The 24,165-nt window shown below is 40.0% G+C and overlaps 1 protein-coding gene across 1 annotated transcript in view; it reads right to left on the minus strand.

The window, feature by feature from the left end:
• nhsl2 (NHS-like 2) overlaps positions 1-24,165 on the minus strand; it is a gene marked incomplete at its 5' end in the record, with an annotated part of 184,366 nt that overhangs the window by 21,061 nt on the left and 139,140 nt on the right. Inside the window, 2 exons of the mRNA XM_079258108.1 lie at positions 1,886-2,135; positions 14,518-14,660. Of these exons, the coding sequence (XP_079114234.1) occupies positions 1,886-2,135; positions 14,518-14,660 (393 nt within the window). The remainder of the gene's footprint in view (positions 1-1,885; positions 2,136-14,517; positions 14,661-24,165) is intronic.

The raw sequence follows: 24,165 nt of genomic DNA on the forward strand, positions 1-24,165 counted from the left end.
CTGCCCCCTTTAGGAAGGTCTGATAATACGGTTCTTTTAACTTTACTACATGCCCCTCATTCAGCAACAACCAGACACCACATAGACTGGAAGGCTTTTTCGGCGGTATGGGGTTGCATTAGTGCCGATGGTGTGGGCAGCTTCCACATCTGTGAAGCTCCGTCAACACTGAGGTTTTATGGCAATGCCTGCTCCCACCCAGGCAGTGAAGACACTGAAGACATTCCAGATTACAGCAAGACCATGCTGAACTACTGTTGTGTCCATATATTCATCTGCATGCATAAACTATTGATGCTAAACCGCATACTGTGTCCTTCACAGCAAATTTGCAAGTATCACAACTTCAATTTGATCCAGCTGCCAACAATCAATATAACACAATATGACATGATTTAACACAAATAGTTTCAGTCATATCAGATCAGTCATTCAATAATTACAGATCAAAATATCAAAATCTAATTTTAGTCCTTGTTACAATTAATAATAAAATGGTAAATGGACTTGTACTTATGTGTGCTTCTCCAGTCTTGCCAACCACTCAAAGCGCTTTACACTATATGTCACATTCACCAATTCACACGCACACTCATACCCCGATGTGCCCATCGGGGGGAAACTTGGGGTTCAGTGTCTTGCCAAGGACACTTCTCCATATAGTCAGGGGAAGCCTGGAATCGACCTCCCAACTTTCCATATGAAAGACAACTTCTCTTTCTCCTGAGCTACAGCCGACTTTCAATAAAAAAAACAATCTTAAACAACAAAGAAACCTGAAAGAGTTTCTATTTGAACTTTATCCCTACTCAGTCTAGAAACATACCTCTGGAGAACAACTCACCAGTTCAGTTCGACCAACAGTTCAAATCGCAGTTTAGTTTTTCTGTATTTGTACAGTTTTATGTGTTCACAAGTTATTTTTCTCCCTCTCCCTCTCGTACAATGCCATCTTTTCAGTAAATGAAACGGTCACAACGCCCCCCCCCCCCCCCCCCCCCCCCCCCCAACCCTGGTTCCTAACCCTAACACCCTCCCCGCCCCCCAATGTTACGTCCGGAGAAATGCGAAATGTGTTTCCATTACACTTTTGCAATGTTTCTATATTGAAACAACTAAAAAAAAAAAAAAAACACCCCATAGGAGAGTTGAAACTTTTCAAAATATGAATCTCTCCATTAGCATTTCTTTTTTAGTTTTTGTGCAACTCCAGGTGTAATGGAAATGCAGCTTGTGACAGCCAACCAAAGTCAACTCATCTCCTAAATCCCAGGAAAAGCTTAAACATGTCCAGCATGAGATGAAACATACCCCAACATGCAAATCAAGACACATATTGCACTCCACATTTCTGCTTGCTGAAGGAAGAATGTTCTCATGACTAAAACATGACAACATCCTTGAACTTTTGAAAGTCACACCATGACTGAACCAACAACCATCAGAACTGAAATGCAGTAAAATTCTTCGCTCAGCATCAGTCTCGTTCTGGCAATAAAAACATTCATGAAGTCTGAGATGTGGCTGTGCCAGGTAAAACACCTTAGAGGAAAGATGTATTGCATGTTACACTACATATAAACCAGTATTTTCTTGTAATATGAACTCTGAGTCTGCAAAAACATCCCAGCGGCTCTTCTGCAACATGTGCACGGACTCTAAACCACCTCCCTTGTTCAGCTCCTCCAATCAGGTCTGACGAAATATTAAGACTAAACCCTGAATTACAACTAAATCTTTGCAAAACAGGAATCTTTACACCGTACTTCCTTTGATGTCCTGAACATGTGACTTTCATCAAGCTTTGCCTTTCATTGAAACACCATGTGCAGTATTCATTCTTAACGCTAAGCCCATTTGGCTACGTTTAGGTATTGTGTTGTACCGGTGATGTCGAGGGGAATGAAATGAGCCGGTATGCGTCGTCCCAGGTGCCAGCGGGGTTTTTCTGCGACAGGTGGTCCGGTAGTAGCAGATGTGGCCGTACTGCTGCTACTGTTGTTGCTGCTCCAGCCCAGAGGGGGGCGATCTGAGCCACATGGAGACGGGGACGGGGAGGGAGATGGGTTGGTCACAGACCTCAGACCAAACACCGAGGTGGTGGTTTCATCTTCATAGAGCTGCTTGGATGCTGGCTAGAAGGAGAAGACAAAGAAGAAGAGCGGGATGACTGCTGTGTTAAATAACTGGTCAGAGATTGTGCTGCAATCTGCTAAACACACCAGTAGCCACATTTAGGGAACAAAAACCTCAAATTTACATTTGATTTTGGCCCAAGCTGGTGTCAATATTCTCAACATTCAGAGTTGATAATTCTGAATTAAAAATTTCTGAATTAACAAGAATTTCTTACAAACTGACACAGAGGGCTGCACAGTGGCATAGTGGTTAGCAGCAAGAAGGTTGCTGGTTCACTCCTCGGCTGGGGCATGGTTTGGTCAGTGGCCTTTCTGTGTGGAGTTTGCATGTTCTCCCCGTGCATGCGTGGGTTCTCTCTGGGTACTCTGGCTTCCTCCCAACATCCAAAGACATGCATGGTAGGTTAATTGGTTACTCTAAATTACCCATAGGCATGAGTGGTTGTTTGTCTCTGTGTGGCCCTGTGATGGACTGGCAAGCTGTCCAGGGTGTACCCCACCATTCGCCCAAAGACTGCTGGGATAGGCTCCAGCTTCTGCGTGACCCGTCATTGCACTAAGCGCATGGGATCATGAAATGAATGAATGAAGTTTATATGGAAATTATGATTCCAAATGGAGGTTCACATGGAAACATGTCCTTACTTAATTCACTTTAGATTGTAACAACGTGGGTTTTATAGATAATTGGAGCGCTTTTTGGGGAAAGCCTGGTCTTATTAGGAGAGATGGCATCCATCCCACGTTGGATGGAGCCGCTCTCTTATCTAGCAATATGGACTCTTTTATTAGTCAGCTAAATTGACAACTCAGGGTTGGGACCAGGAGGCAGAATTGTAGTCCTTCACACTTTTCTGCAGCTTCCCGCCTGCCGCCGCCCACCCAAAACCCCATTCCGACCTTATACAACTTCCCAGCAGTAAGAATTAAACAACACAAAAACACTTCTGGGGTTAATCGTGAAAACCTCATAAAAATAAAAACAATGGATCTAATAAAATCTGAAAATAAGACAATAAAGTGTGGCCTACTGAATATTAGATCCCTCCCAAATAAGTCTTTATTAGTCAATGACTTGATAGGTGATCACCACATTGATTTATTCTGTTTTACGGAAACCTGGTTACAGCAAGAGGATTATGTTAGTATTAATGAAGCTACGCCAGCTAATTATTTAAACGTTCACATTCCTAGAACTACAGGCAGAGGAGGAGGTGTTGCAGCTATCTTTAAGTCAGAATTTTTAATTAATCCTAAGCACAAAACTAACTATAAATCCTTTGAATTCCTGACATTAAATTTATCTCATCCAAAATGGAATTCAGAGAAACCGCTCCTTTTAGCATTAGTGTATCGCCCACCTGGACCTTACTCCGAGTTTCTGACCGAATTCTCTGATCTCTTGTCTGAGTTAGTGCTGACTACTGATAAGGTCATTGTACTAGGTGATTTTAATATTCATGTTGACGATGAAAATGATAGTTTAAACATTTCCTTTAGCTCTATTCTAAACTCAATTGGGTTTTGGAGCCACTCACTCTCATGGTCATACTCTTGATCTTGTTCTAACATATGGTATTGAGACTGATAAGCTCAAAGTATTTCCTCAAAACCCTGTCTTGTCCGATCACTTCTTATTAACCTTTGAATTCACTTTATTTGATTACTCACTGACCAAAAATAAATTCTACTATAGTAGATGTTTATCTGACAATAATATTACAAAATTTAAACAATCAATTGAATCAATTTTTTCACCTCTACCATGTGTTAGCATGACCGAGAGTCCCCCTTTAAGCCTTACTCCTGCTCAGATTGATCAACATGCTGATACTATAACAGCTTCAATGCGTACAACCTTGGATAATGTTGCTCCCCTAAAGAAGAAGAAATTAGGTAAGATTATGAAGGCTCCCTGGTTTAATTCCCAGCTTCGAGCTCTAAAACAGGCATCAAGGCGTTTGGAAAACAGATGGCGTTCATCAGGACTAGAGGAGTCTCACTTAACCTGGAAAGAAAGTTTAATCGTATACAAAAAAGCCTTACGTACGGCAAGAACAGCTTATTATTCATCATTGATAGAGGAAAACAAAAACAACCCTCGGTTTCTTTTCAGCACTGTAGCTAGGCTTACTAGGAGCCGGAGCGCTGTGGAGCCATGTATTCCTTTCTCACTTAGCTGTGATGATTTCATGTATTTTTTCAGGAACAAAATTGACACTATTAGAGATCAAATTCACAATACTCTTCCTTCTACCTATAATGTTGAGCCTGTTGTGGTCTCCGAAGCATCCTTAGAACCAGGATCTGACTTGTGTCTAAATAGTTTTTGTCCTGTCCAACCCTCTGAATTAACTAAAATAATAGCTTCATCTAAACCATCCACCTGTATCTTAGACCCTCTCCCAACGAGCCTCTTTAAGGACATTTTCCCTTTAATTAATACATCACTACTAAATCTTATCAATATGTCTTTAGTGACAGGATATGTACCACAATCATTTAAAACTGCTGTAATCAAGCCTGTACTTAAAAAGCAATCTCTGGATCCAGAGGTGATAGCAAATTATAGACCTATATCTAACCTCCCGTTTATGTCCAAAATTCTGGAGAAAATAGTTTCCGCTCAGCTACATGCCCACCTGAGCAGAAATAATTTATGAGAGGAGTTTCAGTCAGGATTTAGAGCTCATCATAGCACTGAGACAGCATTGGTAAAAGTTACTAATGACCTTCTTATGGCCTCAGACAAAGGACTTGTGTCCGTACTTATCTTGCTTGATCTTAGTGCTGCATTTGATACAGTCGATCATAACATTCTGTTACAAAGACTAGAACAGGTGATTGGAATTACAGGTACAGCGTTAAGCTGGTTTAAATCATATTTATCTGATAGACTTCAGTTCGTTCATGTAAATGACAAGTCCTCCTCCCAAACTACAGTAAGTCATGGAGTTCCTCAAGGTTCTGTACTTGGACCAATACTCTTCACGCTATATATGCTCCCTTTAGGCAAAATTATTAGACAGCATGGAATAAACTTTCATTGTTATGCAGATGATACTCAACTATACTTATCCTTTAAACCAGATGAAACAAATCAGCCCAATAGGCTACAAAATTGTCTCATAGACATAAAGACTTGGATGTCTAGAAATTTTCTCCTCTTAAACTCAGATAAGACTGAAGTAATTCTCGTTGGATCTGAAAAACTCGAGCTAAATTTTCCGGTTTTGTAATGAACCTGGATGGCATTACTTTAGCTTCCAGTGCTACAGTGAGAAACCTTGGAGTAATATTTGACCCTGACCTGTCCTTTGGTCCACATATTAAGCAGGTTACTAAAACAGCCTTCTTTCATTTACGTAATATAGCCAAAATTAGGGACATTCTGTCTCGGAGTGATGCAGAAAAACTGGTTCACGCTTTTGTTACTTCGAGACTAGATTACTGTAACTCTCTATTACTGGGCTGTCCTAAATATGCCCTGAAAAGCCTTCAGCTGATCCAGAATTCTGCAGCCAGAGTCCTGACCAGAACCAGCATGAGAGATCATATTTCTCCAGTTTTAGCCTCTCTTCATTGGCTGCCTGTTGAATCTAGAATAGAATTTAAAATCCTTCTCCTTACATATAAAGCTCTCCACAACCAGGCACCACTTTATATCAAAGACCTCATTGTTCCTTATATACCAAGCAGAGTACTTCGTTCGCAGACTGCAGGCTTACTTGTGGTTCCTAGAGTCTCAAAGAGCCGAGCAGGAGGCAGAGCCTTTGGTTATCAGGCCCCTCTCTTATGGAATAAGCTCCCAGTTAGTGTTAGGGAAGCAGACACCCTCCCCACCTTTAAGACTAGGCTGAAGACTTATCTTTTTGATAAGTCCTATAGCTAGGGATGGTTAGCATCCCTTAGTTATGCTGCTATAGGTTTAGACTGCTGAGGGACATTTCCTGATACACTGAGCTTCTTTCTTTTTCTCTTTATCGCTTTCTTTTACCCCCCCCCCCCCCCCCCCCCATAACAGTGTTGCATCATTAACATGTATGTCTCCTGTCTCAGCAGGTCTCCCTGGCCGGGAGTAGCAGTTCCTGTTGTCTGTTGTCTTTCTGTCCTCTTCCCCCCACACAGCAGAGGCAGATGGCTGCCTGTCCTGAGCCGGGTTCTGCCGGAGGTTTCCTTCCTGTTAAAAGGGAGTTTTTTCCTTCCCACTGTTGCCAGTGTGCGTGCTCAGGATGGGAGATTGAGTTGGACTCAGCTCAATCTGTTGGTTTCCTTATATAGGCTATTATGAATTGGCCTTCATTATGTTTTCCCCTCTGTCTGTAAAGCGTCTTGAGATGGCATTGCCGTAATTTGACGCTATATAAATAAAGTTGAATTGAAGTTGAATTGAATTGTTGGGTGGGGAAGGGTTCGGATTGGACAGGGGGCGGATGTGACGTCTACGTCTACGTCTACGTCTACGTCTACTGGAAATAAACAAAGATTGCTTCCTGCTTTTCGTTTTTGCAGCCGCAACTTGGAAAAATACATAATAAGAACCAGTTTTGCTGCTAGTTTCATTATAATTTCGAAGTAGCAGATCGGCATGAGCATATTACTTTTTTTCACGAACGAAGAACGATAAGAAAAATAGACCTCTGAACACGGGAGGCAAAACAATGAGCGGAATATGTGCATCCTCGGCACAGAACAAGGTAAGGAGCGTGCACAGAATTACTGAAATTAAGTTGGAGCAGAATTAAGTTTACAGGACAGAGGAATTACTGAGTTAGGATTTAAAATGTGAATAAACCAGACACTTTCTTTGGAAATAAGTTTAATTCTGAATTGACTTTTGCATTAGGAATTAGGTGTTTACATGGTCATTTTTTGTTATTTTAAGGCGGAATTAACTTTTATTCCAAATTAAAGAGGAATTAAAACTTCCATGTAAAAATGGCCAGTGTTGGTTGAAAAGCCATTGTGCTGCTGCACACTTAAAAATAGAGGTACCAGCTTGTACCTAAAAAGGTACAAATGCTTGTCGCTGGGGGTGCAGTCTTTTGAGAGACATTTCTGTACCCTTCAGTTCTGGTCTATTTTTGTACCTTATCAAGTTCAACCTCACCTTATCAAGTTATGTTTTTTTTATATTTTCACAGGATTAGGCCTGGTCCATGCAACTTAGCAATATTATCATATCTTTAATATAGAAATAATCTTCAAAAACTCAAAATACTGACCAGTCATACACTTAGTTTGCAGCATCTGACCTTCATTGTCTGGTGTAGTAAATGACTGTTAAGTAGTACTACTGTCATCACTCAACTCTGCTCTAGTTTGTAACATTACAGCCATTAACGATACATTTTTCAATGCTGCAGGTACCCTTATGGTCGAAATGGTACAAATTTGTACTTTATGTCACTTTGAACCCTTTTTCGTACTCTGAAGGTGTGCTTCTGGTCTCTTAAAGACCAGTATTGTACTTTTGAGAGAACATTTCTTTAAAATGCACCTATAGGTACAGAAATGTCCTTATCTTGTACCTCTATTTTTGAGAGTGTGCCTGCTGATACTACCCAAAGCTGTTGTTCATGTTGCCGCTGGGTTTTAAAGATGGCAGGTATGGAGTCTCATGACTCATCCTCTGATGTCAAGTTCTGGCCAATAGCAGTCTGCAAACCATACACATCACATTTTGGTCCCAACTCTGCAGTCGGTGCTAAAAAATGGGAAGATCGTGATGGAAACAGCAACAAACCAGGAGGAGAGATATCAGGCTGGGCTCAGTAGGAGCTTGTGGAAATGGGATGTATATGTATCATGATATTTTCCCATCCCAGTTAAATCCAGTCCAGTAGGAGGGTGTAACACATGCAGATGGGATTCGGACCCTTCAGGACAAATTGTGGGTTGTTTCTGCTCCTGTAAATATGCATTTAGGCGTAAACAAACTGTGACCAGATGTTTGTGGGGTAAAATCATGTTGGCTTCTCGCTTTGCAAACACAATCGGGAAGTAAAACAAGAAGCAGCTGCGGCTTTAATCACCCACTAGGCAGCAGGCGCTAACAGAGAAGGACTCGCCTGACTCAAGTAAAATGATTAACAAACATTTAACAAAGCAATCCCTGCAAACCCTGCTGACACGCTTTAACTCAATTCCTTTTAAAATCAAAGTCGTTAGAAAAAAAATCCATTTTTACGACTTCACATGGAACCTTAAAGTAACCTTGAACAGTTTTATAATTTAAACTCTATGAACAGTCAAAATGAACAAAAAAAATAATGATTTTCCAGCATGCAAGAATAAGTTCACCACACGTTTTCTGTTCTACAAAGAGCTGGGTTGACCACTGCTTCATGTTGTAAGGCGGATGTGGTGTCATAACAATACAGGCAAATAAATAAAAAACAAGCTAATAGCTCATTCTAAGATGTTTCATTTTACATTTTAACTGGGAAAAAGATAAACATATGGCACTTTTAGCCAGATTAGAATGTTTTTTACATCTATAATAAATGGAAGGTGCAAAAATGAAGTTTGGTTTGGATTTGGGCATTCAACAATCTTTAAACAACATCTAAGACCTTAATTAACTTGCTAGCTTGTTAATTAGCTTTTAAAAGCCATTGAAAGGGAAAGTGATGCAAATGCAAATCTCCTTAAAAAGTCTAATTAATGGCCGCAGTCCTTAAATCTTGTCTGAACAACCAGCAGCTATGTGCTGCTATGCTAGTAGTTCATGGTGACATGCAGTGTTGTACTGCATATTTTCATTTGCTTCCAACAAATATCTCTCTTTATACAAATCTTAGCAAAAATGACCATGTGTCGTACAACATTAGTATAAACCTTCTCTTGAATGTAGACGGCAACTACAGCAAACTTAAACATGTAATAATTACTCGTGTTAAAGGCATTAGTAACTTAGATCTGATGCAGTCAGTCCTTCAGTTGCTTACATTCTTCCCGGAGATGGTTAAACTGGTCATTTAGTCTGTTTTTCACGTCTGAGGAAGTTGGTTTTACATGAGCTGCTGACAGGCTGCAGCTGTTCTGCAGGACCCGTGGAGGAAAGGGAAAACGGCGAGCTTTGGTGCTGTTATCACAACCCTTTTGTTTGCTCAACATGTTGCGAAATATAAAACCACGGCGTCTAGCTGCTTTAATAATGAAATTATGGGCACAAGTTGCCTACAAAAGTAAGAACCTGTACTCAAGCCTGCAACTCATCCTGTCTCTCAGAAACACAGAGGGAAAATAAGGACATGATCAAATGTCTATTTTCTTTTCATTTAAATAGTGGTACAAACTGGAAATGAACTTTCCAGCCTTACTACAAAATAAAAGCATGAATCTCATATACATGTGATGAAGTGAAAGATGTAGTTAGATGGTACATTATTCACAGCTGGGCACAGATTTATGAACCTCTATCAACCTTTCCATCTGAGAGGCTCAGATGGATCCCTTTCCTCCCAGTCATGTTACTGACTAGATTCCAGTTAACCTAATTAGTCACCAGTGCTGGTCCAGTTGACTTCTGCTTGAGCCAGTTACCTTTTCAGCCTTTTGTTGCTCCTGTTCCAACTTTTTAAGATATGTTGCTGCTGTCAAAACAAGCTAATATTTTCTGTCCAAATGTAAAACATTTCATGTTTAGCATCTACTATGTTCTGTATGTCCTTATGGTAAAAAAAACATGAGATGATGAAATTAGTTAATAAATGCAACAATTAGCTCATTGTATTTTGTCACCATGAGATGTTTTTTGTGTGACATCTTTTCCACAGGCCAGCAGTTGGGACTGAAGCAGCTGATATGTGGGGCAGGATTGGGTTTTTATAATTATAGACAGATCTGTTTGTCTTTTTGCATCTTGCTTTCCTCATCTGTTCAACACTCCCTCCTCTGGCTGATTCCATGTAATTACACAAAGTTGAATTTCTTCTTTGTTTTGCCTTTTCTATGCCTGGAAAACTTGAGTTGTTCCCAACATCAGTTGTGTTTCACTGGCTTCCATTGGAAAATATATTTATACAAAGAAAGAAGTACATGTTTAGTAGCTATCTGACCTCTTTCAGACAATATGATAATAATTGTGAAGAACTTTTAATGTCTCTCGTTTGTTTTCCACAGAATATTTCTGCTCCAGTTATCTCCATGCTGCGTACAGGTACATCTTATGCTCCACATTTAACTTCTTTAGGCTCCTGACTTTTTTCATTTATATAGATGTTATTTGTGCAAACATATAACAACCCCCCCAAAAACAATTCTGAAGCAAAAGACCATTGATGGATACTAAAACCTTGGAAATGGTGAAGCAACCCCCAGTGGTTTATCTTATTTACCTCCACCAAAGGAAACTGACTTTAAGCAAAAACAAGAGAACGTTTGGCTTTTAGAGACACAATCTATTTGTAGGTAAGAAAGATGTGAGTTAGAGAACTCAAAGGGAGGCGTCTGCATTTTGAAGATGGTGAAAACATGACTGAGCAGCAAAGGAACAAGTGGGAGATTTGGTCTGATTAACAGACACAGTCGCTCCATCTCGGGTGAAAACATGAAGATGTGATCTTAGCTTCAAAGGTGTTCATGTGGTGTAAGATCTGAGTTATCGATCCCCTCTGCCAGGCAGCCTTTAAGCAAAGCACTGAAACACAAACGCCTCAGCGCCACAGACACGAGCGCGATCTGCAGCAACAGACAGCAATGAGAACTTATAGTCGAACTGAAATGAGCTCAAACGAGAAAGACATTAACTTTATAGAGCTGGTGATCGTGGATGGTGCACCATTGTGGAGGAAATATGCAGCCAGTAAATCACTGCAGAGGACCATCATGGCACCATGGTGACACAGTATGAGGAAATAACCGCAGCAGGAAGGCAAACGGCAAAGACAGAGCTGAACTAGCAGCTAACGTTATGTTCAGGAGCTGGCTAACAGAGAGGACTGATATAACCTACTATTCTGATTCTCTCTTGGAATAAAAGGATGTTTCCGCGTTGAGGACAATCATCTGGCATCTGTTAATAGCAACCTGCTGCGAGTGTGAAAAGGATGATGACTATTTCTGACTAGTCTGAATAAAGGGGGGTGCGATTTTCTGTGCAAAACAGTTTTTCTTTGGGATAATTCAGCTTCAATATTTTGTATAAAAAAAAAAGGATGATAACAGATGTAAGGAGGATTTCTGTCAAAACACAACTTTTAGTGACAACTTGTTAGATTCAGGACAAAGTAATTACACTGCAGTGTGTTGCTGATTAACTGCAACTGGAGCAGTTTCCTGGTAAAGGGAGAAGATATTAAACACAGGCAAATAAATCCAGAGGGAAAATCAAACACGGTCCTTTAACACTCTGGGGACGTCGACATCGTCGGCGATGCCAGGGACCATGTTGTGTTTAATCGAGCATATCTTTCGAACCATAAAAGATAGAAACTTTTTTCCCTCTTAATCGGGAGACTCTGGGCTTTCACGCCGTGTTCAGACCAAACGCTGAATGCTCGACGCTGGTCACTAAACTGCCACTTTTGTGTCCAAAACACTCCAACGCTCCTGCCGCGTCTGCCGCTTGTTTCTGGAGCGAGCGGCAAACGCGGCGGAAAAGAGAGGAGGGAGGCGGCGCTTTCCTTCCGGTCAGTATGAATGATGGCGGATCCAGTCGGGATATGGCATGGTTTTATTTAATAAATAAAGCTAAAGGACGTTGTCGTAGGGCAGTTTGTCGGTGTTAATGCAACAAGAGCCGCACTCAGCAGAGAGGCGCCACCGCCCCCAAACAAAGCATTGCTAGGCAACGTATCCTGCTACGTTGCCAAATCAGTAAGATTCAGCCCTGTGTCTGGGTTCACCACAGGAATCCTCCAGGAGCTGCAAGCTGATCGGCGTAACAGGCATCGTAACTGGCGTCGTAACAGATGTATAACTTGGTAACAGATACAGTGTGTGCAGCTGACAGTGATTTCGGAAAGCTGCGGTGCTTCAGTCCCCTTCAGTACCTTTAGTCATACTTCGAAATTATAATACTATTTATTTCAAGCAAAGGAGCCTCATTTACATAGCAGTTTATGATATTTCAATTTAAAAAACAAATAAATTAATTAAAAAAAAAAAAAAAATATATATATATATATATATATATATATATATATATAAACAAGGTATAGGACATTATGGGGCACTGAAAGGTGGTGTGTATTAGCAATTAAACTGAAAAAGTCAGGTTTATTTCTCTAAAATACCCTTGGTCCCCAGAGGGTTAAGGTCTATTTGGGATTTTATTTGCAAAGCAACGTATAATTTAAGCAAAAAAAAAAAAAAAAAAAAAGTGATACTCTTATCAGTTACATGTCAACCTCGAAACATGTAATATTATTCAATATTGCAATGTAGGGTGGGCGATATTGCCAAAAAACTATATATATGATGATCTATTCATTGTCTTAACCACTTCAGGGTCACAGCAAACTGGAGCCTATTCCAGCAATCACTGGGCGAGAGGCAGGGTTCACACTGGACAGGGCCATCACTGAGCCTTACGTCACAAAATTTTCCGAAATTATCATCACAATATGAAAAAGGACATTATTGTATTTGGCCAAACAAGAAGTAGAGAAAAATAAAGCCTCTGCAGCTTGGTTGGATTTTTGCTTGTAGTCCCTGAAATCCCTAAGATTAATCTAACGTGTGTAATATATACATGTTTGTGTACAATTCTGTATATGACAGCCACTGCTTTTTCATCCTTGTCTTCTTGTCCACTGGTTGAGCTGAGCTCAACTGTGCTACATGGGTTAAAAGGCAGATGAATGCCACCATTGGACTGGAAATGCGTGATCCTGCAATGCCACATTTTCTCCTGGTGTCAAAAAAATCTATTGCAATGGTGGTACACATTCACCATCTACTTTCTTAGGTCCACCTTGCTAGGACATTGTCGGACCCCCTTTTAATTTCAGGACTGACTTAATTCTTCATGGTATACATCTTGGTCAAGAGTGAAATAATTCGATTGACATCCTAAAGGTGTTCTAAAGAACTAAGATCTGGTGAGTGTGGTTTTTTAAGCCTTGCCACGTTAGGTGCCCAAAGCGGGGCAAGGAAATACGCCCCCCAGTTACACCAGCAGCAGCCTGAGCTTCTGAAACAAGACGGGATGGATAGTGGTCTTTTCCCCAACATCCAAGATACCAAATTTCTCCAACTCTAGATGTATGATATCAACCAATGCCAATATTTTTGGAATGAGTTGTGCAAAACAAACCAAAGTATCTACAAAACTGAACATGATATCTCTTATATTTAGTCATTTTAACTTAGAGAAGACATTGCTGAAGAGTTTGATGTATAATACATGCATGTTGCGTAAAAGTTGTGTCATTAAAAAACTGATTCAGATCACTTCCAATATTACATTATGATTTCCATATCAGTCGATAATACAGGTATGCCGATAATATGGAAACTCTGCTAGTAATGAGCCAGTTTGGAAAAAAAACACTTTCATAGGAGGTGGACAGAGTGGGCCGGGTGGGTTGGTGTGAACCATAGACTGTATATAAAGAGATGGACGGAGCCTCTGTGACGTCACTCATAGGTTTCTGAAGAGCTGAATTGAAGCTCGGAGGGCGGTTCCTACCATCGCCATCTTGGCAGAGGCATGCGTGTCGTCTCACCCGGAAAATACAAATATAGGCAAAGAGGTGGAGCTGAGAGGGGGGCTGTGAGCGTCATGGTGGACGATTGACATGAAGTGAACTCCAAGCTTTCTGTAGCAAAGAGCTAACCGAGATAACGGGAGCTAACCAGCTAACGGAGGTAAGCGGGCTAAAACTAAGTCACATTGTTAACCGGCTAAAAACCGCGGTTGTTCTACGTTCTTTTGACTTGAAGCTGGAGATCGGTACCAAACTTCAAGATTTTATTACTTTTAAATGGGCGAGTTAGAAAAAAATTCACCCCCCCTTTGGTCTTTTTAACATGGGAGTCTATGGGGATTTGCTGTTTTGCAGCCCCTAGTGGATGAAGGGGGAACTGCAGTTTTATGTACTTCCGCATAGGCTTCACTTTTAACCGCCGGAGGTTGCTGCTTGGTGTGAACTCAACGAGAACTTTTGGTGCTTTTATTTTTTGAAAGAGAAAGTGAAATTAATAACTTAAGTTGAAACGATGTGTGTGTTTCAGCTTTTACAGCTGCCACAATAATTTGTGTGTTGCTGTGTGTGTGTGTGTGTGTGTGTGTGTGTGTGTGTGTGTGTGTGTGTGTGTGTGTGTGCTTATTTGTGACAGATGTGCGGCTTTAGATAAACACATCTGAATGTTTATTTACCAGGAAGATACATTTGGTTTGAAGAAGCCGTTTGATGAAATGTGTGATTACCAGGAAGATGAAATCGGGTCTCTTGCTGTTGAGGGAGATGGGCGACCTGCTGAGCGTCGTGGACGTGTCGTCAGAGCTCTGAGAAGACGGATGGCGGAACGTCTGACCGGTCAGCTTGGTGTCGTACAACTGCTCCTCAAACTCTGCACACACACACACACACACACACACACAGAGACGCGAGGAAATAAATAAATGTGGATTCTGGAGCACACATGCAGAACGCCCAGCTGTTTCTCCCTGCAGCTTCTCTCCGACTACTCCTGCCTCACCTCCTGCGACCTTTAAGGTCTCCTCCAGCTCGTCTCGCTGCCTCTTCCTCCTTTTCATGTACTGCTTTCCTCTGCTTCTCTTTCCTTTTTTCCACTTCATACGAAGTGTTTCTAGCTCTCCAGCAGCTTAAATCCCCCCGAAGCCATTGTAATCAGATTCCTAGCCCACATCCCTCCCCCACCGTCCCAACCCCCCTCTGGGAACCCATCAGCCCTAAAACACACTCCTGGCCCCAGTCTCTATTAAAAACTCTCTCATACACACACATTCGCCGCAGCATGCTGCTGACAGCTTCAGTGACACAGCAGTGTCAGAGAAGCAGTTTTAAGTTCAACTTGCTTCTTGGACAACATAGATATCTTGCTGGTTGCTAGGCAACATCAGAAAGAGGGCAACAACCAGCTTCACCGACCAATGAGCTTTTAGGAGTTATTAGCTGAAGAAAAATTAGTTTAAATGTAACATTACTGACAATTAGCAATAAAACAAAGTTATGTAAAAAAAACAAACAAAAGGTTTTTTAAATTTAACCGTTTAAAAATTAAAAATTGTTGTGAACAAATAATTCTTTTTTTCTATTTAAAATTTAACTTTTACAAGAGCAAAAAGATAAGAAATGTGAATGTCAGCATTAACCACAAATGGCATAAAAAAACAACTTTTATTGATTGAAAAACCGGATTTAGTTAAACCAACCACATGACCAAGACTGAGCTCCCAGTGATACATATTAAAGTCTGAAGACTAACTTGAAATGTCAGTTAAAACAGTGTAAACTACAGAAACAAATGGTCTGCATGCAGCTGCAAACATGCTTTACTGCGTCGAGGTTTGACACATCTACTGTTTTAACTAAGCTTTACAAAGTAGTTGCATTCAGGTGCAGTGCAGCAGAGGAGAGGGTGATGAAGAGTAAAGCGGGGGATGGATAAAACCACTGTAAAGAATTACAGGATTGTGGCACAACTCGGCAGGCAAACTACAGCTAGCTGAAGAAGTCGTCTCAACATGAAAAGGGAATCAAATTTACTGATATCTGTGATGAGTACGAGACATTTGATCAGCTGATCCATCACAGACCAACGCATCCTTCAGCATATTCCAGTCCAATAGGTGGTGGTAATGCACTTATTTCTCCAAGGACACACATACACACACACACACACACACACGCACACACACACACACACACAAGACCTGCCAGTGGACACAACACTGAACTTATTTTATCTTCCCAAATGCTCCAAGTAGTTGACAATATAAAAATGCTTTGGATTCAATAAGGTGATGATGGAGAACATTAATATAATGTGAAACCTTCATTGTTGATTGGTCTAAAGAGGAAACACCACTCACTGGTTCAGTTTTCTGAAAAGGTATCACCAACAAGTAAGTGAAAAAAAAGAGCTTAAAAGGACTGGTTTTGGTTGGTTGTCACAATTATCAACCTTTCCAGTTAGAATGCAATACTGTGTAATACCTAAAAAAAAAAACATACATAAAAAAATACTAAAAAAAAAAAGTGTCAATAATTTTTAGATCTGAAGACCCATCTGTTTATGCTTTATGTAAAAAAAAAAAAAAGAAAGAAAAGTTGACATTTTAATCTGGTTTTGTTTGGATTCATTTTAGCTGATTTATTATTTTACCCTTTTTTCTAGTATTTTCTGTTTAATAAATCACATATGTTATTTATTCTATTTAGTTTTATCTCTGCACATTTTGGCACTTTGGTCTAATTTTGTTTGTTTTTGTTTTTTTGTTGTTTTATAAAGTGCATTATAAATAAATGTTAGTGACTTCTGCTGGAATGAGTCAAGACTCATTCCAGCAGAAGTCACTAACATTTAAAATAGATGCAATGAAAGAAAACAGTTTTATTTTTACTGTTTTACTGACTGAAAAACTAGCCTAAACGTCCAGGCAGTTTATGTTAGATCCAGTTAAGTGTGACATTGAGGCTATTGTGGGCAACGCCACAGATTTAGTGTGAGGAATGTAGAATGAAAATGAATAAACACCAGCACAAAGTGTTAAATGATAATGATGTGTTTTTCCAGGAGACTAGACACTCCAACCACCCACAGATTTGATGCAGCCTTTAATGACATTTGGAATCATTATTGTCGTCTTGTTCCATCTGCTAAGATAAAACGCGCCAGCAACAGAAAAAATGAGATCGCCGTCATTATGCATCTAAACTTCAGAGAAAACGCAAGACAAACAACAAAAAACTTCCAGAACCTTTATTGTGGATTAAGATGATGCCCTTATGTACTTCGGCTGGCATTTTCAGCGCAAGAAATGGTGGATTTTAGTTGTTCAGTCAAGTTTGAAATGTTTTAATTAACTTAAGAAGAGCAAGGCTGATTTCACAGATTTAATCTTTTACCTGAAATGAACCAAATTATCGTGGAAAGCTGAAGCAGCGAGAGTTTCATTTCCTTGGGATTCCCACTAAAATACAGTTATGTTTATTGTCTTTTCATCATGCAGGGAAGTTCGATGACAAATTAAAAAATGAACATAAAGAAAGGAAAGCAGCAATTCTGGCTGAAATAAGCTGAAATGAGAAAAAGTGTATGTGCATGCTAACGTGCATTTTAGTCACACATGCCTACTCAGCTTGTGATACATCTGTATACTTTATTTTTGCCTGTTTACTTTATCCTTGGCCACATTTTTCATATTTTTCAACCAGTATTAATCATCTGCTGTATCAGTTTTTACTAGTTTATGTTTGGATTAAGGTTTTGGACTACATTTAACAGAAAAATAGCACAGAAATAAAAGTGTAAAGATGCAGTGCATGTATCCAAAAAGTGGAGAAACAAATGTGAATATTGTTAAAATGTCTGTAGCCTACATTACAAGGCTACAGGAAGCAGTCAGTATAAAATCTCCGAGCAGCTTAATCAATTAACCATCTGTAGTTTAAGCTCAAATATCAGTAAATCAAATGTAAACAAATGTACTGTAATGTAAGCACTGTAAATTAGCATGACTGCTGTGCTAATGGACTGCTAGCCGTACCACAAAGTCTTAAACAAAGAAGAGGCAGTTAGCTAAAGTCTTGTATGTATTCATGCATATTTTTAGGCAAGAACATGTGACTGGAACCCAAACTGCCCACCAGTGCATGGGTTACCTGAGAAACACTTTGGATAAAAGCATTTACTAAATACTAGCTTAGCCTAGCTGCTACAGGCTAACGAAATAAGAAGCTAGCTTAAGCTTTACCAGTAAAACCAGTCTAAAAGTAGACTGAATTACAACTCTGGTATCTGATCAATCCAACACTGAGAAAATCTGGCTTGTGTGCAAAACATCTCAATGAAAAGCTGGGAACCTGATTTCATAAAACCATTCAAATTTGACATTATGTTCATCGGCACAATTAATACAAGTCTGTATTTAAATCCAGATTTCTCTACAATCATTAACAACAGCCTTAAACCCAACCCAAGCACAAGTTGAACTTATTAAGATTAAGTTTACTGTAATTTTGCCATCTGAGCTATAGATTCTTCCAAGTTAATTTCTTTTCACATTTTGGCAGCCTAATTTCTAAGAAGCTTGTTTCAGAATATATATATATATATATATATATATATATATATATATATATATATATATGTATATATATATATATATATATATATATATATATATATATATATATATATATATATATATATATATATATATATATATATATATATACAGTGTTTTGGTCAGTAGCTGGCCATAAGGTGCAATTATGTGCATCAAATCCCCTACATTCCCAGAGTAACTATTAATAAGCTTGTTCTCTGATTTTGATAATTCCTGGGGAAGCTGTCAAATGTTTCACTTAGCTTTAAGAAGACATTTTTCTTGCTGTTTTGCTCAAAGAGGCATATTAACCATCCAATACATGTGATAAAGTGGTGGTGATTTTACAGTGATTAAAAATTGCCTCACTGCTGTATGCAAAACTAGCAGGATCAGCTGGTTGGTAAACACTGGGTGTAGAAGCCAGAACTCATCTCTTCCAAAACTGCAGTGGCACAAATAAACGAGGCATCAGCAAGAGTCTGTAGACACAGGGGGAAAACAGATTGATACAGCAGAGGAAGAGGCAGAAGAGAAGGATTTGGAGTGAAACAGATGGCAGAGGAAGAAAGAGACACAGGGGGATAAAATCAAGAGGAAGCAAAGGTGGGCGAGAAAGTAATCTGCAGATAGAAAATTACAAGATAGCAGACTAAGGTACATTTTAAAGGGGCAAGAAGGTAAAAAGAAGGCTTATGAAAAATAAACAAGAATAAAGAAAAAAAAAGTTTAAGTGATGAACAACAATGTCAAAGAACATTTAAGTACAAAAATAAAGCAAAGGTGGCAATCCGGACAGAAAAAGAAAAGGATGAAGGATTGTTACTGCTAGAAGTAGCAGCAAATGATCACAAAAAGGCAAAGAAATAAATACTATGTCTGAAAAGGTGGTAAAGATAGACGTAGGTGGTGAAACAGTACAGCAAAGTGGAAAAAATGAACAGACCAAAAAAGTCAAAGTGGGTGGGGAAAAAAAAAAAAAAAACTGAAAAAAGAGGAAGAGAACATAACATTAGAGAAGCCAGATCTGTCAAACTAACTTCACTAACAGGCAAGGAGATGCTTGCAGAGTCTCCCTAGGACTTAAAGGTGGGCGACTGGAGGGTAAAAATAAGATCCACCGTGCTTCAGCGCATGCTTTTAGGTGGGTGTGGGCACATATCAGACTTGCCTGCATGGCCAACAAAGGCACGCTTAACAATCAACATCCTACGTTACAAATAATCAGAAAACAAAGATTATATTTGTGATAGAACATTCCTAAATCAAGCCGTCACTTGTTCAGGTAAGAACATCCGATAATTAAAGTCAAAGGAAAATACGCCATCTAGTGGTTGCAACAGCAATTGTATGCAAACTGACATTTACATGTTCATGTGTTGAAGTGACTGTATTAATGATGTATTTCAGCCTTAACTGTTGTGTTTTTAATCCTAACCAAGTAGTGTCACTGCCTAAACCCAAACTGGAAGTGACCTAAGTTTATCAGTAAAGTGTGTTTGTGTTATTTAATAAACATGCTGTTTTTAAATGCGATTGTGCCACTTCAGTTCCTTTTCCCAAGGTTTAAACTAGTCAAATAGGTCCTACATGGCTGTAGCACTGCAAGACATCAATACATCCCTGCTCCAACACACCTGACAAGGCACTCCTGAACCGTACCCTTTGGTACACTTTGGTGCCCTTTAACGAAGGCTTATCCTACATTCATTTTGCATCCTGACTCTTCTCTCAGCTCTTTCCAACAAGTAATAGTCAGTTCTCTTGTTCTCTCTTGGGTTTTGTTGCTAAATGGTGAGCATTCGAAACAGCCAGTGCACTTATATCTGGTGGCTGGTTTTGTGATGTGGGGTTGTAAAACAAAAGCTAGCTGTCACATGGTCGGAACACAAAGTTGTCAAGTGTACTTTACCGGCCTTTAGATTCTGCAGGGCTGCAATGGCTCCAGGAATGGGCAATAAATGCCAATGTGCCATCCAAACAAGTCATGGAGCCATGGAGTTTTAAGACCAGAAAGTGATGGAGAATTGCTTTAAAAGAGCTACAACCACATCTCTGAGATGCCAGTTACTTTTCTGCAGCAAGAGGTTGTAGTTCAGTGGGCAGTACTACGGATAGTAAGGTAAACTCTGGTCCTCGATGGCCATGCTCCTCCAGGCTTTTGTTGTTTCTCTGTTCTGAAACACCTGATTCATATCCAGTGCATCTATCTTCCTTTTCTTTTCTTTTTTTTTTTTAATCAATCTGACTTCTAAATTCAATGTTCTGTTCATCAGTGAGAGTTTTTAGTCTGACTGGTTATTTACCATTTGTAAATAAGTCAAAGACCAGGATAAATTACGACAGAAATCTAACTAGTGAGACCACAGTCTTGTCACTTCTCATCCTGATTTCTCCAACTCAATCAACACTTTCACATCAGCAAGACCATGTTGACTGAACCAACTGACAACCCCAAATTAAGGCGAACAAGTTATAATCCACATTCATTCATTCATTATCCCAACCACTTAGTCCAATGAGGGGGCGCGGGGAAGCTGGAGCCTATCCCAGCAGCCTTCAGACAAAAGGTGAGGTACACCCTGAACAGTTCGCCAGTCCATCCCAGGGCCACACAGAGACAAACAACAACTCACGCTCACTCCTACGGGAAATTTAAATCAGATCAAATCAAATCAAATCAAAGATAATTTATTCATCCCTGAGGGGAAATTCAAGGTTCAAACCATCTCGTCCAAGGTTTGACATACAGACATTTAAGATATATGACAAGTTTACAGAACCAAACTGAAGCTTTGGCCCCGCAGCCAGTTTTACTGACGCTGCCTTATAAATGAGGAAGAGATGACATGAGGAAGGATGGGTGTAGAGTAACCAATTAACCTAACATGCATGTCTTTGGACGTTGGGAGGAAGCCAAAGTACCTTGAGAACCCATGTATACATGGGGAGAACATGCAAACTCCACTCAGAAAGACCACTGTCCTAACCTTCCCCAGCTGAGGATCAAATCAGCGACCTTCTTGCTGTGAGGCCACAGTGCTAACCACCATGCCATCATTCGGCCTTATAATCAACATATAAAACAATGAATGGAAGAAAATGAACATAATGCCTTAAAGAACTAAAGTTCGCAAAGGTACGCAATAGAGTTGCGTACCTTTTCAAATCTTTTCAGAGCTTTTTATATATGAATTCACCAGAAAGAAAGTCATGATCAAATAATATATACAGGGTGCTAAAAATTACTAAATGCAGTTGCACCTCTTTCAGAGGACATTTAGAAGAAGAAGAAGTTTAGCTTTGAATGGTTCTGTAAATTTACTTGTTTAAAATTTCACTCACATTATGGATTTGAATGCTTCTCCCACCACTTTTTGCGTCACCATTGACAGCACCCTTCTCAGATATGTGCAGAATCCACTCTGCAGCAACAGCCAGTAGTCCATCATTAGAATAAGAAGTTTGAAAGATGTGAGCACCAACCAGGGGAAGTTGAGCCCAAACAAACAACAGCATTAAAGCAGAAGGTAAACGGTTGTAGATCCACGCCAGGCTCATGGACTGCTGCTCAGCTACATGGCTGCAGGGAAGAGTGGTGGGAAAATCAGGGAGGAGGAGATCGGATGCTATTGGTGTTTGGGGTGTAAAGGTATGCCGGTCACTCCCACTTGTGTTCACACAAACACTCACACACACAGAGTAGTTTGGGGCAACCTACCCCACCCCCCTTTCTCTGTCCAGACAAGCAGGCCAAGCACTCATGCATCACTAACCAGTATGTTGTGTGTTTGAATCTTGTGAATCTTTTATTCAGGTATTTACATCGACCCACAATTTTTTTCTGCTAGCATAATAAACATATTATCTGTAAGGATGGCATTCTTCTTAAAACTGAGTTTTGTGTCTTGGTGCACACATCTTTGTGTGTTTGTGTACAGTGCACCCATTCATACATAAACCCAACCAGCCTTGACAATATGCACCCCGGTCATGTCAAATTTGGGTCACCCTTTCTCCTCTCGCTTTGGAAGACAGACGAGAAAAGACAGACATTAACAATAGCCCTCTTTCACCACAGCCAGGGAGGAGGTGGGGGGCGGGGGGGGGGGGGGGGGGGTCACTTGTTTGTCTACATATGCTGCATGCACACTGCCACAAATGTGAGTGTGTTTGTTTGCACGCAACAATATTCATGTCATGTCTGTGTCTTGTGGTTTAACATGCACAACTGATCAATCCATTACAGAGAAAGGGGCCGGTGTTTGTTGGCGTGTCCGTACCATAAAAAAAAGAAGGCTGTGACCTAGTAGGACACTCGTGACGGTTAGCGGCCCAGTTAATACCGCTCTTGAGAAACCACAAGGAGGATTCTGGTTCAACTGTTAAACTTTATCTCAAATTCCTGCTAATTACCCGAGGAACACTGTGGTTGGCTACTTGATGTTTTTCATGATCGGCGCACAATGAGAGTTTCCAGAGGTCGCTCCTGTTGTGTGGCAATTCTTTCCAAAATAAGTTGTTGGACTTTTAATTTCCTCCGGCTTAAAAAACTGTAAATGCATCACTTTATGATAAAATGTTTGCTTCAACATATGCAGTTTGATACTATCCCAACACCATCTGCACTACAATACCTCAGATATAATTCACAGTCTATTACCGGTGTTTCTGGGGTGAGGCTTTAAAGGGCGAAGAATACACAAAACCCTTTATCTAGACACCTCTTGTGACTTTGTTTTACGGGGAATTAACTAAACTAAATAAGTAGGGAACAGTATTTGCCCTTTCGTCCAATCCTAAGGGACATTTCTATCTTCATTCTGCAAATAAAGATGGCTTCTGTTGCTTTGGTATATCCAAATAATTTCTCTGTTTCAACATTATCAATGAGAAAAACTGGCTCCAAAGCAAAATGCACAAGAAGATACGTTGAAAGCTGAAATGTTTTGACGACTTTCATATCAGCACTAGCTTGGCTCCAGTTTGAAAGTCCAAGCAAATGTATAGCACAAGTACTCACCATGAACAAATAATTAGTATAACCTTCAGCTAAATCATTTTCAACAGGAAAACTGCTTGGTTTTCTTGAATAACAAACAGTGCATGTGTAGTGTTGTCCTCTTGGCAACTTTACATCCTTTGGGGATCAAGACTGATGAAAGAGACTTTTAAGATTTTTTTTTTTTTTTTTATCCAGATAGGACCTGATTCTTAACTCATGCAGGAAGCCTAACATTTGGTACATATATGTTCTAAACACATCCATCCATCCATCCATCCAACCAACATGTGCCAATTAACAGGCTGAGAGGTCAGCACCCTGAGTAGAGACTACTAAGACCTCTCCTAGTCACATGACAGTTCCTCTGAGGAGATGCCGAGCCATTCATAAGCTAGCCGAGAGAAGTAATGTCTCCAGTAAGACTTGAGTCTGTATGTATCAATGTCTCCTTCAGGTAAGAAAAAAGCCTAGAACCCCTCCCCAGTGGGACATCTGGAAGGCGTCTTCACTACAAGCCAGAACTAATTCAGTTTACTCTGTTTGAACTAGAGAAGCCCCCACTTTGTTTTGATTCCCTCCTGGATGTTGCTCAGTTTGTCTCTAAGGGTGAGTACAGAAACCCTTCAAGAGAAGCTCATTTTAGATGTTCTTATCAAACATTATGTTTTTTTGGCCACTACTTACAGCTATAAAAATATTTATTTAAGTTTATTTAACTTCTGCTTTTAGACTCCTGACAAACAGCAGATATAAATATGTCAATCAAACTGAATTCT

This window comes from Telmatherina bonti, assembly GCF_933228915.1.
Source record: "Telmatherina bonti genome assembly, chromosome: 18".
In the NCBI taxonomy this organism is placed as follows: Eukaryota; Metazoa; Chordata; class Actinopteri; order Atheriniformes; family Telmatherinidae; genus Telmatherina; species Telmatherina bonti.